Source organism: Megalobrama amblycephala, linkage group LG20 (genome assembly GCF_018812025.1).
Source record: "Megalobrama amblycephala isolate DHTTF-2021 linkage group LG20, ASM1881202v1, whole genome shotgun sequence".
NCBI classification, from domain to species: Eukaryota; Metazoa; Chordata; class Actinopteri; order Cypriniformes; family Xenocyprididae; genus Megalobrama; species Megalobrama amblycephala.
Genome location: NC_063063.1, coordinates 27,146,877 through 27,165,830, shown reverse-complemented (window position 1 = coordinate 27,165,830; position 18,954 = coordinate 27,146,877). Strand labels below are relative to the sequence as shown.

The 18,954-nt window shown below is 36.7% G+C and overlaps 1 protein-coding gene across 1 annotated transcript in view; it reads right to left on the bottom strand.

The window, feature by feature from the left end:
• Positions 1-622: 622 nt before the first annotated feature.
• LOC125255662 (cadherin-10) overlaps positions 623-18,954 on the bottom strand; it is a 63,843-nt gene continuing 45,511 nt past the window's right edge. The window contains 5 exon segments of the mRNA XM_048171071.1: positions 623-1,811; positions 11,234-11,485; positions 12,753-12,861; positions 13,041-13,159; positions 13,617-13,753. Coding sequence (XP_048027028.1) covers positions 1,321-1,811; positions 11,234-11,485; positions 12,753-12,861; positions 13,041-13,159; positions 13,617-13,753 — 1,108 coding nt within the window. The 3' untranslated portion in view covers positions 623-1,320.

Here is an 18,954-nt window from a genome sequence, read left to right as displayed (position 1 = left end):
TCGCGTCACTTCAGCGGCCGTTAGAATCACCGGTTTCTATAGAAACAGTCAGACGCGCGCCTCCGAAGAGACGCGCATTTAGGTCTGCGCATGCGCATTAGCTTGATCCAGCCTGAAAAAAAAACAGTTTTTTTGTCATGATTCGAGCGTTTAGAAACTAAATTTATGAGCCGGTTGTTGTTAGATTTCATTGGTGATTTCAAATATGAAATTTAATCGTAAGGTTGGCGAACAGTTTTGGAGAATTTGATGTTTCCCCATTCAAAGAGATTGCATGATGCCCAGGATGCCCGAGAGGCGTTTCAAAGATGGCCGCCGAGTGAAATGACTTGTCTTAAAGGGACTTTGGTTAAATAGGATTATAAATCGGCCAAAACATGTTTTTTATTAAAATTTGGTGTTTTGCACGTTTCTGTGAGGGTTATGTTTAGGGGTAGGGGTTGGGTTATAGGTCATAGAAAATATCATTAACTTGATATAAAATCAATGTAAGTCTTTGCAATGGCCTCAGTAATATAATAACAAACGTGTGTGTGTGTGTGTGCAGATATTTATTTGAAAATATATATTACAAAATATTTAATCCAATCCAGCTTTAAATTAAGAACGAACCATAAAGAGAAAAGATTTTAAAAACTTTATTATCAAAATAAGTATAAAAATATAAATACTGTATAAAACAATGCGACAGCATTCGAACAACATGAACAGAATGACCGATATTCTACAAGTACACAATTCATTGTACAGCTCTAACTATGTTCTGAAATGAATCCACAGTATGACAGAACCCATATAAACCTTCCACAGGAAAACTGCCTCATAAACAGAGATATCAAGTAGTTTACATAATGATCATACTTTGTAAAACATTATACACATACTGCACCTATTTTAGACTTGGTCTGCAATAAAAGCTAAGCTTTTTTTATTATTATTTTTGTGTTTTTTTAGCCATAAACATCAATAGTGTAGAAAGCTACTATCACTCACCTTGGTTATAAAACACATTGTCCACACCATTGATTACAACAAGTCCCTAATCTTAAAAGGCATCTTTACTGATTCTTTTGGGGGGAAGAAAGAAAGAAAGAAAGAGAGAGAGAGAGGCTGAGAGAGACCAGAATTAGAAGAAGACAAAGTTAAAGTAGACAAAGAAGTTAAAGAGAAGAGAGAGTTCCCAGGAGTTGAGCGCAACGTTCAAGTCTTCGTCGATTCGTCTATATGTGTTACACAGCAGAGAACAGAGGGAGATTCAGTATGTATGTGTTAATTTAGTGCTCTGAGATATATTTAAGTGTGCTGTGTTGCATATCCGCTTTAAGTCTCTCTCTGGGACTCCTGCCCTATATACATATCCGCCAGTTTTTTGAACTGTGGACCCCAGTGACTCAGATACTCAAACTCCTGGTCGCCTTCGGTGGCGGCTGATTCCAGAGAACTCAGAGACTCCGCCAAAGAGCCGTTGCCTTCGTAGGCGTAGGTAGCCAAGGAGTCATAAGGGGGCGCTGTGGGATCCGAGTCGTTTTCGTGCAGCCGTCCGTTGATAAAGTCTCTCACGTCTGTGTTGTCTTTGATGGGAGAGGTGCGGCGGAAGGGGAACAGCATTTCGGGCATTATGTCCCGGCGGAGCTTGTTGGTATCGATGACCTCGGGGTTCCGCAGAGTTCCGATGTCAAAGGCCTGCGTGTCTTCTTCTCCGCCGCCCTCGTCGTTGTAGCTGACCACGTTGTCCCTGACGTCTTCCTTTGAGATGATCAGGGGCTCCTTTTTCTTTTGTCGCCGCAGGGCCGCAAACAATACCACAATCACTATGGAGACAGAGGCAGACGAACAAAATGATATCATCAGCATGGTGCAAATCATGCTGAACAAAGCTGTGTGATAGTCATGCTTTCTGAATGTCACCGAGACACCTGACACTAACTACAGAGGCAAAGCTGTGCTTCCTACAGGTTTGGCAGGATCATTTGTCTTAAAGGGTTAGTTCACCCAAAAATGACAATTCTGTCATTAATTACTCACCCTCGTGTCGTTCCACACCCGTAAGACCTTCAGAACACGAATTAAGATATTTTTGATGAAATGCGAGAGGTATATGACTCGTCCGTAGACAGCAATATACTCAACACTTTCAAGGTCCAGAAAGGTACTAAAGACGTCGTTAAAACCGTCGACGTGACTGCAGTGGTTCAACCTTAATGTTATAAAGCGACGAGAATACGCAAAAACAAAACAAAAATAACGACTTTATTCAACAGTATCTTCTGTCGTTCTCATACGTTGTTTATGTCCAGCGCTTCTAGGTTCTACGTCAGAACGCCGACTCGTTATTGGCCGTGCCATGCGTCGTGCTGATCACGTGAACAACTTTGGCCAATACTAAGCCGGTATTTGGACATAAATACAGAAGCCTTTACTGTGCTTAGGATAATGACAGGGAACAGAAGAGATTGTTGAATAAAGTCGTTATTTTTGTTTTGTTTTTGTGCACAAAAAGTATTCTCGTCCCTTCATAAAATTAAGGTTGAACACCTGCAGTCATGTCTTTAGTACATTAATGGCCCTTGAAAGTGTTGATTATATTGTTTTCCAAGGATGAGACACATACCTCTCAGATTTCATTAAAAATATCTTAATTTGTGTTCTGAAGATGAACAAAGGTCTTGCGTGTGTGGAACGACATGAGGGGAGTAATAAATGACAGAATTTTCTTTTTTTGGGTGAATTAACCCTTTAACATGCCACTTTTAGCACATTTTATTGTTTTTGTTTCATTTAAATTGAAATACCATGTATTATAAGAAAACAAATTCAAATGCTATTTTCAATTATATATTTTTAAATTACAGATAATTTCTCTCTAATTACACTCTTTTATATTTATGGGTTTAGTTTTAACTCATTCATTTTTAATAAAAAATCTAAATAACCCGTTAAACATGAAAGTATTATGCAATCATTTCAGACATTTCTCCTTATATAGAACTGTTTTGGCATAAACGGTTATTTAAAACCTCTATATAGAACCCCATTTAACCCTTTTTTTATTTTATTTTATTTTACTAAAAGTGTGATAGCTAGTTGTTTTCAGGGGGAAAGACATTTTTATTCTAGTGCGCATTTGTTTGGATAATGATCTTGAGTACACTGATAAAAAATGGCTTTGAAACAGTATTCATTCAGAAATTGCTAGTAAATTTCAATACAAAAAAAGAAACGGCACATGAAATAAACATGACATTTTTGAATTTCTTGAATTTTCTTATAAAACAGCTTTATTTACTACTTTAAAAAAAAAATAAAAAAAATAATAATATATATATATATATATATATATATATATATATATATATATATATATACATATAAAGTTATTTTTTTAAAATAATTTTTAATAATAATTATTATTTAATAATACTATTAAACAATAATAATAATTTTATTTATTTTTGGAAATAAAAAGGTCCCTAAGATGCATATTGTTGTTTTTATTTTATTATTTATTTTTATTTTATTTAATAATTCATAATTCATGGAGTTATTATAATTCATGGAGTTATGGATAAGATGCCTATTGTTGTTGGTATTTTTATTTTTAAATTTTTATATTTATATTTTTATTTAATGATTCATAATTTTGAAGGTTCCAAAGGGCACATATGTAAAGCACCTTTAGTTAATTATTTTATTTATTTATTGGAAATTTGGAAATGAAAACGCTCCTAAGATAAGATGCTTATTGTTTTTTTGGTTTGTTTGTTTGTTTGTTTGTTTGTTTTTGTTTTTTTATTTAATAATTTATAATTCATGGAAATATTTAATAATCAAATCAATTATATTTAACAAATTAGGTTAAACAATCAAACATAATTAAGTGAAACAAATTCAATGCATTCAATTTAAAATAGACATCTAATATCATTATAAATTATAATTATAATTCATTGCATTATAAATTGCAGTTCAATATTTCTTTGACTGGGATTCTGTTATTTATTTATTTGTTTACTTTATTTTATTTTTGTTGAAACAATTCATTTACATAGAATATTTGATTTAGTACTGTCCTTTTTTGAAGTCAAATCATGATATATTTTTTCTTTTCTTTTTTTAAATTTTTTCCAAAAACAAAAACAAACAAAAAAAAAATCTTTTTTTTTTTTCTTTTTTTTTTATTGTGTTTCAGGAGTGTGCTAGCATAGAAATGGCTTCAAAGATGCCATACATGGAATAAAAGATACAAAACTGGAACTGGCTTGCAGTTCAGTAACAGTGTCAGTGTCCGTTCAAAAACTGATCTGATTAGTATTTTTGACTAATCATAACTCGATTCAAAAAGTCTCTTAAAAGTCATTTTTTGCATGGTATGTGCATGGTATTTTATCTCCTTTTTTACAGGAAAATATTAATTTAAATTCCTTTGTTCCTAAACAAGATGTATCAGAAAAAAATATAGCTCTGAATAAATGATAAATTATATAATTGTATGTATGTAGATGTGATATATAATTATTTGCATCATATATTTTTATATTATGTAATGGATTTAAATTTAAAAAGGAGATACTTTTAGTTGTTTGTAGTTGAGCTACTGTAGATTAGCTACTTAAAATAATAACTAACTAGCAACAGTTTGAAAGTAGTTTATGCATAGTTCATGTGGCTCTGCATGCTTACAACTAAAAACAAACGAACAAATAAACAAACAAACAAAAAAACAGTTTCTTTTGCTGTTTCATTGTAAACCGATACAGAGTACAATTTCTATGGCAACATGCAAGATACAGTACACACCAAAGAGTGAGACCTTATGATTAAGTTTACTAGTTAATTCAATCAGCGAGAGCCCAGACAATCGATGCCTAGGACAATGAAATTGTCACAGTCACCGAAAACAGAAGCACTGAGTCAGCTAAAAAAAGCAGACGAGCTAGTTTGTGGCTGCTCAGAGAAACAGATAGAGAAAGCGTGCATAATCTCAATCACTGCAGTGAGAAGAAAGGACTGCCGGAGAATCACAGGCTGTTCTTGGATGGCTAAAGCAGAGCACCCAGATAAGAACCCAGTGAGCACAGCACAGCACTACACACAGAGCTTAGCTCAAGATACAGAGGAGTGTGTTTCAAAAGGTGTCATGCGCTTAAGGTGCTCATGAATACAGAAGAGAGAGACCCACTGTAATGCAGATAAAGACTTAGTACTGCCTGGAGCAATCACCTTGCAGTTTGAAAATTGTGTGAGAAATAAAAAAGACCTTGCATTCTTCTCTCATGCATTACAAATTTGGAAGGTTCCAAAGGGCAAATATGTAAAGCACCGCAGTAAGACATTTTTATTTATTTTTTATTTTTATTTATTTTTTTGAGGAAGTGCATGGAGAAACAATAATTAATAATAGCTATTATTATTATTATTATTAATAATAATAATAATAAACAATAATAAACAATAATAATCATTTTATTGAATCATTTTATTGATTGATTGATTGATTGATTGATTGATTGAGAAAGTTGAAAATGAAAAATAATAATAATAATATTATACCACAATAACAATAATAATGATTTTTATTTATTTATTTATTTATTTATTGAAAATGAAAAGACTCCTGGAATAAGATGCCTATTTAGTTGTATTTTTATTTTTTATATTTTTATTTAATAATTCATCATTTGGAAGTTTCCAAAGGGCACATATGTAAAGCATCGCAGTAAGGCATTTTTATTTATTTATTTATTTTTTTAAGACGTGCATGGAGAAATATTATTATTATAATTATGAATACTTATTATTATTATTATTATTATTTAATAATATTAAACAACAACAACAACAATAATAATCATTTTATTTAATTATTTGATTGATTTATTTATTCAAAATGAAAATACCCCTGGGATAAGATGCCTATTGTTGTTGGTATTTTTATTTTTAAATTTTTATATTTATATTATATTTTTATTTAATGATTCATAATTTTGAAGGTTCCAAAGGGCACATATGTAAAGCACGTTTAGTTAATTATTTTATTTATTTATTGGAAATGAAAATGAAAACGCTTCTAAGATAAGATGCCTATTGTTGTTTTTTGTTTTTGTTTTTTTATTTAATAATTCATAATTCATGGAAATATTTAATAATCAAATCAATTATATTTAACAAATTAGGCAAAACATAATCAAGCATAATTAAGTGAAACAAATTCAATCCATTCAATTTAAATTAGATGTCTAATATCATTATTATAAATTATAATTATAATTCGTAGCATTATACAATTGCAGTTGAATATTTCTTTGACTGGGAATATAATATTTATTTGTTTATTTATTTTATTTTATTTTTGTTCAAACAATTCATTTACATAGAATATTTGATTTAGTATTTTCCTTTCTAAGGAAAAAAAATAACGACACGAGATGTATTTTATACAAAAATCAGGCGACACTGTTTAAGGCACAGGTTTGCATGCTGAAACGGCCACATGCAAAAGTGCTACAACTGTTTGCTGAAATATTCACATAATGTTCATATGTTAAGCTATAAAGACAAGAAGAGGGAATTATGGTCTTAAAAAGGGAACAGGTGCTGTAGTTTGCAGCTTGTTTTTCCTGTTCACTGGCTGCTCTCTCCTCCCAGCAGGTAATCGGAGAGCTCGCCCCTGCCTCCCACTCAGGTGTTAATTATGAAGAAGGAATGGTGGGGGGCAACATGCTGTGTTCTGCCCAGCCTGGGGGCCTGTGGTGTGTGCAGGGCTCATTCTGTGATCTGGAAGGGAAATGGTGGTGAAAGAGTGTGGGCTGGATGCGGATATTTCTCGCTCTGGCCGCGTAAACCAGCTACTTCCTCTTACAGTGTATATTCTGGGGTTTGCATTAGCCAGCTCATCAGAAAAGAAAGAATGTAAAATGAGGGGCAAACAGAGAGCAAGAGCCTGGGACGAAAAAAAAAAAAGAGAAAGAGAATAGCAGAAAGATGCAATAGTTTGTTCTGGAAAGGATCTGTCCTCAGTAACCTGTCCACTCAGCGCCAGCAAACGGGTTTAGGGGAAGATACTGAAAATGGAGAAGGATAAAGGGGAAAGTATCCATATTAAGTTTGCCCAGAGAGGATCAGTGGTGGACTAGACGGTGCCTGCGCAGGGGAACAGCAGAATATGAGATGGCAGAAGTGGTTGAACACACGGCGCACAATTGTCTGTGTTGTGTAATGGGTAGAAACGTATACATATAGACATATTAGGGGGAATTTAAAGGGTGAATTTAAACTACTGTTCTTAACAGTCGTGGCCTAATGGATAGAGAGTCGGACTTGTAACCCAAAGGTCATGGGTTCGAGTCTTAGGTCTGGCAGGGATTGTGGGTGAGGGGAGTGAATGTCCAGCGCTCTCCCCACCCTCAATACCACGACTGAGGTGAGACCCTTGAGCAAGGCACCGTACCCCCAACTGCTCCCCGGGCGCCGCAGCAATGGCTGCCCACTGCTCCGGGTGTGTGTTCACGGTGTGTGTGTGTTCACTGCTGTGTGTGTGCACTTGGATGGGTTAAATGCAGAGCGCAAATTCCGAGTATGGGTCACCATACTTGGCCACAAGTCACTTCACTTCACTTCACTTAAACTTTCACTTATAATGTTAGGCAAGGTTTCTTGCACCATATTTTTTTGATTCTTTTGAATTCAACAGGCAGTTTTTCTTACTGTACCTTTAAAGTCAACATGAAATATATACATGCACAGGCCAGTCGCTATATTTTTATTGTAGAGCTTCAGTGTTTATGTTTGAACATGGGCTCAGTATTGTCCGGCTCTTGCATCAGCATCACACGTATGCGTCGTGCTGCTCACGTGACCGGAGCCGGCCAATACTGAGCCGCCGTTCGGACGTAAACACTGAAGCTCTGCAACGAAAATAGCATAGCAGTATGCATGACAGGGGAGAGACAAATTTGTTTAATAAAGTTGTTATTTTTGTGCACAAAAATTATTCTCGTCGCTTCATGACATTAAGGTTGAACCACTGCAGTCACGTTGACGGTTTTAACGATGCCTTTAGTACCTTTCTGGACCTCAAAAGGTGTAATGTCGTTGCTGCCTATGTGTGGATCAGATACCCTCGGATTTCATCAAAAATATCTTAATTTGTGTTCCAAAGACAAACGAAGGTCTTACGGGTTTGGGATGACATGAGGGTTGAGTAATAAATGACAGAAGTTTCATTTTTGGGTGAAACTAATCCTTTAAGCGTCTTTAACTATGTACTTAGATCAAAAAAGTAAGTACATTGTACTTACACCGATCAGGCATAACATTATGACCACCTTCCTAATATTGTGTTGGTCCCCATTTTACCCCCAAATCAGCCCTGAACCGTCGAGGCATATGTCTACCTACAGTCTTGCTATTTTATTGCAAAATAAAGTCTTTAATTTGTATAAACCATTTTGGCCAGCATGAATAATTGATAGCTAAGTCTACCTGAAGCCCCTTAAAATATTCCGTTTATCCCATTCCCAGATAGTAGAAAATGCTGAACGATGATGGATTGCCTCAGGTTAGATTGGAGACTTGAGAGATGCACTCGCCAGCAGTTTCAACAATTACTTATTGATGGATGTTTTAACTTAAGTACAACATATTTTTTCCTTTTCTCTGCAGAAACAACACAGACTCATGCTGTTCAGAACCGGCTGCGCTTTCATACCGCATTACCTTGCACAAGTGGCGTTTTAGGACGTCAAGAAGGAGCATGCGACCTACTTAAGCCTCAGAAGAACACAAAGGCCTTTTTGTCAATTGCATACATTTAATAATGAAAGCTATTTTTCCACACTGCTGCACTTTCTGAGAAAAGCAAAGAGAGAGAGAGAGAGAGAGAGAGCACCTACAGTAATTTCTTAATGGGGTGCCCTACTTTTTTTATTGTCTGGAGGAAATATTTGGAGAAAATTCAAAATAAAAATGAATAAATAACAAAATAAACATCTCAAGAAGGATGCTGCATGGCCCACACTGTGGTGCATCATCAGAACAGCAGGGCAAGAGGTCAGGATACATTATGTTCTGCTCGCCAGACGCATCACTGAGATGTTACAAGTGTTTATTTTTGGCCCATGTCCTCAGGACAGATATATTTTATCTTTAGTGTCGTTTTGAGATCGTGACTAAATATAAGAAAGTTTATTGCAATAAACAGGCAGTGTTGGTCTAGAAATATTATTGAATCTATCTATCTATTTATCTATCTGACTGACTGACTGTCTATCTATCTATTGTCTGCCTGTCTACAATATCGATCTGTCTGTACATTATCCATCCATCCATCCATCCATCCATCCATCCATCCATCCATCCATCCATCCATCCATCCAAAGCACCACTTTTGACCTTAAAGGATTAGTTCACTTCAGAATAAAACATTTCCTGATAATTCACTTACCCCCATGTCATCAAAGATATTTATGTCTTTCTTTCTTCAGTCAAAAAGAAATTGAGGTTTTTGAGGAAAACATTCCAGGATTTTTCTGCATTAAGTGGACTTCAACAGTTACCAACGGGTTGCAGGTCCAAATTGCAGATTCAATGCAACTTTAAAGTGCTCTGCACAATCTCAGACGAGGAATAAGGGACTTATCTAGCAAATCAATCTATCCATTTTCTACAAAAATTACAAATTTATATACTTTTTAAACACAAATGCTCATCTTGCACTGCTCTGCAATGTGCCACGCATTACGTAATCACGTTGGAAAGGTCACGCGTGACATAGGCGGAAGTACCGAGCAAGTGTTTACAAAGCGAATCTGCAAAGAGTAAGTCAAACGGCCTTCACAAAAAAAGGTAAAACAACGATGTCAGACGATTTTGAAGTTGGAGGAGAAAATGAGATGTTGTGGAGTGTAATAAGTGAGGAGGCAGGAGACAGATGTACGTCGAGTCAGTTTTACTCTCCACTTCAATACAACACAACAGCGGTACAGTGGTACAGCGGTAGAGCGAGAGATGTAAACAACCCTCTCGAAATGTTAACCCGGCAACTCTATATCCCGCAATAGAGTCTCTGGGTGAATGTCTCTATAAGTTCAACTTGTGGGCACCACAATGTAGTTTTTCGCCCTATCGCGGTACTTCAGCCTACCTTTTCAACGTGATTATGTAATACGTGGCGCATCTCAGAGCTAGTGCAAGATGAGCATTTGTGGCTAAAAAGTATATAAATTGTTATTTTTTTTAGAAAATGACAGATCGTTTCGCTAGATAAGACCCTTATTTCTCGGCTGGGATCGTGTAGAGCCCTTTGAAGCTGCATTGAAACTGCAATTTGGACCTTCAAGCCATTGGTAACTGTTGAAATCCACTACATGGAGAAAAATCCTGGAATGTTTTACTCAAAAAAAACCATAATTTCTTTTCAACTGAAGAAAGAAAGACATAAACATCTTGGATGATACATTTTCAGGAAATCTTAATTCTGAAGTGAAAAAATCCTTTAATATATTGAGCCTTATTGTGACGTGTTAAAAAAACATCTGACTGTTATATCAAATTAAATTAAAATTCTTTAGATTTTAAAATACCCTAGGACTAAGACTTGTAAACAAAGACTGTGATAAACCAACCAGTTCTGAGAGAGGTTTGGAGATCCACAAGAACGTGTAGAACATAATGTGTGGCCACTTCTGAAGTCCACAGCCAATCACAACACTGTGCCAAAGTACAGTCTCCTCCTCATCAGAACTGATTAAAGTACCTTCTGAGTAAACACACCCTGTTCTGAGTCTACAACCCAGAAACATCCCATTTATGACCCGAAGAGGTAAAACAACAGAAACAGCTCCAAAACACTTCTCTAGTCTCTGTTTGAGCCTTGTTGATTGCACTGCAGAGCCACAATATTGGTACTTTTTGGTGGGTTTGTTCTGTAATGTGGTTACATCAGTGCATACTGCACTTTCAATTTTGCTGAAATATAGATATTGATATAATCTATATGAAATGCTTCTGAGAAAGTGCACTGTATATGATTAGAGGTTTCATATCACACATTAGAGTAAACAAAAATGGTGCAAGTAAACAGGGCTGCAGTGTTCATGGGTGGCTTAAAACAGGGCCGGATTAACCATATGGGCAATTGGGCATCTGCCCAGAGGCACCATGCAGGGGTGTATAAATGTTTTTAAATTGCTAAACATGTCCCAATTATGTGTGTTTACAGGAGTTCAACACTTACTCAGTAGTATTAAAATGCAGAGTAAGATGGCCACCAGGGCTCCGGTGCTGAGTCCGGCTGAGAGCAGCAGGGCTTCAGTGCTGCACGTCTGCACATTCCCACGGCTGTCACATGCACAGACACGGACCGTCAGCGTGCTGGTGCTGCTCTGGATGGGGTAATCATTGTCTGAGATGACGACAGGCAGCAGGTATGAGCTCATCTCTCTTCTGTTGAAACCGCCCCGGCGGGTCAGTATCCGCGCTGTGTTGTCTACAAAACGACGTCAAGATTAAGACTGTTATTGAGATACTGTGTAATGGATGGTGTTGTTTGCAAAGCTTAAATATTGAGTTATGTTTATATCTAGCAATTTAATTGTTGCATCATTGGCATCATGATTAATAATATTTGAAATACACTAAAACACAATAACTGTTTAGAGTTTGCATAAGGGACAGCACAGTCTGCTATCAGTTGAACCAGGATGATAGATGTGCATCTTTAGTGTTCAATACCTTATTCTGAGACCATTAACAATGAAGAGTTCTAAGTAATATTAAGGTAAAGTGAGTCATGCCTGTGCCTCTAGTGGCACCAAATGGAATTGCAAAAATAATGACTCTTTTTAATTTACCCTTCACAAAGACCCGCCCCCTTAGTTACTGTTGCTTTGTCCGACAAGCCGTGGCGCAGAGTGAAAAATACATCGCAGAGCAAAGAGGACACTGACTTATGATATTAAACAAAGTCCAAAGTCAAACTGTGTAATTTTTTAAGAAATTCGAACAATAAAGCTCTTTAATGTGTCGTGACAGATTGCTGTAGCGCCTCAGCTCAAGCGGCTCGTGAACCGATCATCTCCTCCTACTGGTTAATTTATAGCATCAAATAAACATGAATGAACATGAGAAGGAATGTTGTTTCAAAGGCGGAAAGACGTCAGTACACACCATTTTTCAAGTTCATGTCCACCGAGGTTAATCTTCTAACTCCCGACTGCTTTGTCGGAAAAAATGGCGGATTCGGCGTTATGATTGGTTAGATCGCTTGTCAATCAAACTCCCGGCAAAGGGTCAATTAGGTTGTCCAAAAAATCAACCCCATTTTCCACTGGTAAATAAAAAGGTAAATATTTTTCCTCTTAATTCTGCCTTTTATATCACATTTGTGACTTAATTTCTTGCAAGTTCAAATTTATTTTTCATAATGGTGACTTTATTTCTCCTAAAGAATGTTGGTAACCAGACAGTAGCTATTGACCAATGGCTTCCGTCAACTGTTTGATTACCAACATTCTTTAAAATATCTTCTTTTGTGTTCAGCAGAAGGGAAAAAAATCTCATAATACAGGTTTGGAACAACTTGAGGGTAAGTAAATCATTTTTGGGGAACTATCCCTATAAAGTTATATTGAAAATTGCAACCTTTTATCTCAGCAGTTATATTTTACATTGTTTTTCTTATTTTAAACTTTATCCCGCATTGACCCGTTTTAATTTTGTTACTTTGATGCAGAAACAGGCTTTCATTGAAATACCTTCATTGTCGAAGATGGTGAAGTTTGGATTGATGGTGCTTAGACTGAAAACAAACTTGTGCCCAACAAGAGGTTCATCAGTGTCCACAGCACTTATGGTCTGGATGAGCTGGAAACATAATAAGCTAAGATTATTCACTTCATTCTAACTTAAAATAGAACTGTAGAATAACAAAACCATCCTTGTCACGAATGTAGAACATAGAACAGTAGAACAAACAAAGCAAGGAGGAGCGTTCAGTAAAATATTTGCGTGAAACAATGAATAAACACGAATAAGCGGCATACCTGACCGGCTCTGACATTCTCACAGACAAAGGTCTCGTAGTACATGGCGAATTCAGGCGCATTGTCATTCACGTCTCGCACTTTGATAAACACCGGCACTCTGGTTTGCAGGGCAGTACCTAGACACCAATGATTAATGCGTTTCAGCAATTGTGAAAGATATTCAGTTTGCATTCAAGAGGTCTAATTTTGTTTCTCTGTATTTCTCTTTCAACCTTTTACCCCAGGCATATATTCTTCTACAAAGAATGCAGAAAACATGAATTAAACCACAACTCAAGTTGACAGTTTGATTTTTGTCATCAGTCATTTACTGCAGTGCTGTGGTTTTAGCCATTTCTGAAAATGTCTTGAGGCTCTAGAGGTTTTAGTCCACCTCAGATAATGTTATAGCACATTATTTTTAACAAGTTTGAACAAACAAAAATTCACTTAAAATGAATTTCAGGCCATAACTAGTTCACAGTTTGAAATGAAAAGGCAAGATCTCTCCACATTGTTAAAAGTAAACCTGCCGGCATTATCCCATTTCATACATCAGCAGTGATCTAGCAAAGGCTTACAACGCAAACTTACTGAGTTCTGTCGCCAGAACAGAGATGTTGTGCCATTTGGAAGTTTCTCTGTCCAGGGCCTGTAGTGTGCTGATGGTTCCATTGTTGGAATCAATGTTAAACAGCCTCTCCAGGTCTGTGTGGCGATCAATGGTGTATCTGAAAGGAGAATGACAGTAATGAATGCAAGACAATGGAGCTCTGATTATGCCCAGGCACAGGGATGGAACATTCTCAGTGTTTTAAAGTGCTGTAAACGTGGCCCCAGGAAGTGAAAAAGGCCCAGAACAGTGCCTGTGCTGGCCACCAAAATAAATCAGCCAAGATTGGTTTAATTTTCCTTCAGACAGTGGGACGTATTTGATTTGACATCTCTATTAGAGAACAAATTTGTGCTAGTCAAACATATTGATGTTAGTTACATGCCGAGCACAACAAACTATACATTGTACCTCTGCTTTTTAAGACCACGGCTACAAACTACTCTGCTGAAAAGACCGGATATTGAATTCCCATGCTGGTCCAGATTGGTTTATAGCATCTATAAAACAAGTATTCGCCATCTTGGAAGTTTTATGTTCTGTTGTTTTATAGCATTGATCCTCATAGGATCTAATTTGCCTTTTTGACAGTGATCAACAGAAAAAAAAATCCTTTCATTCCAGCGTGGAAACATTTTTAAAAGGTTATCAAGCACAAAATCATAATTTTTTAGTTATTTTTTTTAGTTCATGTATTTCAATTGAATCGGCTACACCCTCAGGTGGCTTACGTTTATTGAACTGCAACAAGTAATTGCATAAAAAAAATTAAATAATTCAAATCAGTTCAAATTCAGAAATTGATTTGGAATTTAAAATGCTTTAATTCAATTCTGAATGATGCACAACCCCAATTTCCGCAAGTATTCACATTTTCAAGTCAGTAATTTAGTAAACAAACTTCAACTTTGCACATTAGACCACTGTAGTTTTTCCTCATTCTGACTTATTTTCAGAACTGCTCAATCTCAGTCAGGCTGCATGGAGATCATAAGTGAAAGTCCACCCGTAAATGCTAGGGCCACTCCAGGGGCCTCATTTATAAAGAGTGCGTACGCTTAAATCCACACCAATGCTCATATTTATAAAAATGGTCTTTGACGTGGAAAAGTGCTTAGAGCCACGTGAGGGTCTGAGCAGACATACACACTTTTCCTGGTCAGATTACTGCGGGTTTTGGAAATCTAAGCTCGCTAAGGATTTGGATGATGACTGGTGATCTTTTATATGTAAATGACATTAATTAGGTGTGCTTTACAACGCGGAGAACTGAAACCATTCAGCTGCGCGCGAGTTCAGGATCATTTGCAATTTATAGATTTCACATCTGAAAGAGAGGCGTACGCTCGTTTTCTGTGGGTACGTTCATTCTATGAATCACACGTACTCGCATCGGATCAAATTTAGGACGGTTTCTGTGCAACATTTTATAAATGAGGCCCTAGGACACCAAACATTGTTGGGTTTTTTAGCTATTCGTGCGCCACTTTGACTTTATGCTTCGGGTCATTGTCTTGCTTGAAAACAGATCTTCTCCTGCGGGTGTTTTGCAGACCCCATCAGGTTTTCCTCCAGGACTTCAGTGTATTTTGCTGCATTCATTTTACCCTCAGAAGCCTTCCAGGACCTGCCGCAGAGAAGCGATATGCCCCCCAGCATGATTCTGCCACCACCACGATTCACAGTGGAGATGATGAGTTTCTGCTGATGCTCAGTGTTTAGCTTACGCCAGACGTGGCGTTTATTTTAATGGCCAAAAAGCTCAATTTTAGTCTCATCAGATCATAGAACCTTCTTCCAGCTGGCTTCAAAGTCTCCCACATGCCTTCTGTACAGCCGAGATGTCATATGACAGCTTTTTAGCAGTAGCTTTCTCTTTGCCACTCTTCTATAAAGCTGTGACTGGTGAAGAACAGTTGTCGATTGTCCTTCCAATCTCAGGACACTCTCATTGTTTGAGGACATCCTCTTCTAGGTAGATTTACAGCTGTGCCACTCTCTTTCCATTTCTTAATTATTGATTTTAACTGTACACTAGGGGACATTGAAAATCTTGTAATCATCCCCTGCCTTGTGCTTTTCAATTACTTTTTGCTTGGAGTGTTTTAATGGTGTAAGTTATACCACAATGACTCACCAGAAGTTACACCTTCCAGATGGATGTGTATTTAGCTATACCACAGTCAATTTAAAACCCATTGACTACACAAAGATGATTTTTATTGAACTATTTATGTAACTTCAAATAGGGCTGTATGATTAATCGTAATTGATTTTTCAATTTCGATTTTGGCTTCCAACGATTATGAAATTGTCAAATGTCATTATCTTGTTTACGTTCACCATCCTTTCCTTCACAGCAGTGCGCTTTCATTCCTTCCTAAAAGCCCAAACTTAACATTCAAATCAACCAAATAAGTGAGTGATGTTAAAGGTGCCCTAGAATCAAAAATTGAATTTACCTCGGCATAGTTGAATAACAAGAGTTCAGTACACGGAAAAGACATACGTTGAGTTTCAAACTCCATTGCTTCCTCCTTCTTATATACATCTCATTTGTTTAAAAGACCTCCGAAGAACAGGCGAATCTCAACATAACACCGACTGTTACTTAACAGTCAGGATCATTAATATGTATGACCCCAATATTTGCATATGCCAGCCCATGTTCAAGGCATTACACAAGGGCAGCCAGTATTAACGTCTGGATCTGTGCACAGCTGAATCATCAGACTAGGTAAGCAAGCAAGAACAATAGCGAAAATGGCAGATGGAGCAATAATAACTGACATGATCCATGATTACATGATTTTTTAATGATATTTGTAAATTGTCTTTCTAAATGTTTCGTTAGCATGTTGCTAATGTACTGTTAAATGTGGTTAAAGTTACCATCGTTTCTTACTGTATTCGCGGAGACAAGAGTCGTCGCTATTTTCATTTTTAAACACTTGCAGTCTGTATAATGCACAAACACAACTTCATTCTTTATAAATCTCTCCAACAGTGTAGCATTAGCCCGTTAGCCACAGAGGCATATAGCCTCAAACTCATTCAGAATCAAATGTAAACATCCAAATAAATACTGTACTCACAGGAATCGATGCATGCATGCAGCATGAATGACGAACATCTTGTAAAGATCCATTTGAGGGTTATATTAGCTGTGTGATCTTTGTTTATGCACTGTAAAACTGCACTTATAGTCGAGAGCTCGGGAGGGCAGGGAGCGAGAGATTTAAAGGGGCCGCGCAGCCTGAATCGGTGCATAGTTAATGATGCCCCAAAATTAAAAAAAATCTATGGGGTATTTTGAGCTGAAACTTCACAGACACATTCAGGGGACACCTTAGAATTATATTACATCTTTTGAAAAGACGTTCTACGGCACCTTTAAATGCAGGGTATTGTTGCAAAAATGCGGGATGTGCTTGATATTAAACAGAAGAGACGTGAATAATCAAAGTATCCTGTGGGCTTCGGATTCACACCTAAATGCTCAAATAGCATACACACAAAAATGGCGAAATGCCTTTTTGGCGAATATCCTCATAAACACCGAAGGTTATGTCTAAGTGAATGTAAACATTTGAGAAAGAAAATGCAGTATATTGGATCCGTGCAGCTCTTAAAGTGACAGCAGCCTAATAAATCTGCTGCAGTCATTAATGTTAATCAAACAACAAATGATAAAGATAAAATCACTCACTGCTCTTGAATAAATATCTTTTGTTGTTGTAATAAGAATTAGTCAATATTTAATATTTGTTGTTGCAACACCAGCACACTAGCATTCAAAACCTGAAGACCAGCTATGCCGTTTATCCCAGCAAAAATGCAGTACCTTATAATGCCAGTAACTGCTAATTTTTAAGTAATCAATTATGCGTTCTGTGTTGAATAGCCAGCTGTGACGAACACCTTCCAAGCCGAAACAACTAGCAACTATCAATTATCCTTAACCGCATATTGCGTGTTTTGAATTTTGAAGTGGCTCGTTTGAAAGAGCCTGAATGCTAATCACTCTGTTGATCCCCTGCCTTTTGTTTTCCTGAAATAAGAAAAGGAAATCTTTCCTATTAAACCCATTTATCAATGTCAGCTTACATATTCTGCTGACATTTAAATATGCAACTGAGTGTGACGTGCATGAGTATGCCAGAAGGACAGGCTTTTCAGACAATCGCCCGTAGCGCGTGTATGGACAGGAGACGAAAGACAAGACACACTCTTTCACATCAACTTTGTGACTTATAAAAGTCTGAATTCAGAAAGGAAGGGAGGGGGGAGATAAAACAGCGCCTGTATTCATCTTGCCAAACTTCCGGAGGGAAATCACCAACTGAGGCCCCATGAATAATTTGCTTTTCCCTCGCATTTACACACATACACACACGCACGCTTGGGAGCATGTTGATGGATTGGATTTAACCGAGCACAAAACATCTGATCAACAACCAAAATGTGGAAGGTGAAGATGCTTCTGCTTGATTTTTATACGGCATAATGAACTTTATGTTCTGATGCTTTGGGAGACACTTTTCAAGGTGCCATTTTGCTGTTTCCCCCCGGATGTTGGATGTTAGGTTTTGATTGAATGTTGCACCTTTTATTTTTTGTCTAAGGTGAAAGGAACCACTTGTTTGTTAGCTACATATTCAAAAGCATTTAATTACAGACTCCCTCTGTTCAAATATCTACTGGACCATTAAATTGCCTGTTACAATGGCTAAGATTATCTGTTGACAGAAGCCTCCTTATTAGCTAAATAAGCCTTTGGATGGTAATGAAACTAATATAATGAGTGTGACAGAAAGCAAGTGCATCATAAAGCTAGTATGAGCATCGGATTCACAACACCAAAATATTAAAGGGGTCATGCAGAATCAAGTTTTTTCTTAAAGGCACAATATGTAAGATTTTTAGATTAAAATATCCAAAAGCCACTAGAACAATGTTATATATTATGTTGAATTGCATACTTACATTATCCCAAACGTTTCCGACAATGCTTACATTGTGAATGATGTCATATCCACGTTACCCTTGATTTCCAGTTTTACTTTCATAGAAATCATGGAATCACCAAGGACACTTTAATATATTAAATGTTTTATTAGACAGCTGAGCAACTGTTTGGATACATTCATTGACAGAAGACTAATCATTGTTATATACAGTAGCTCAACACGGTTAGTCTTATTGTTTGAATCGCTTGTTTTCATTGATTTACCACAAGTACCATGTTCACTATTTTGTCAAGTGACTAACATAGCATAATCAGAGAGAGCTTTCGCCATCATACAATATTTTTTAAAT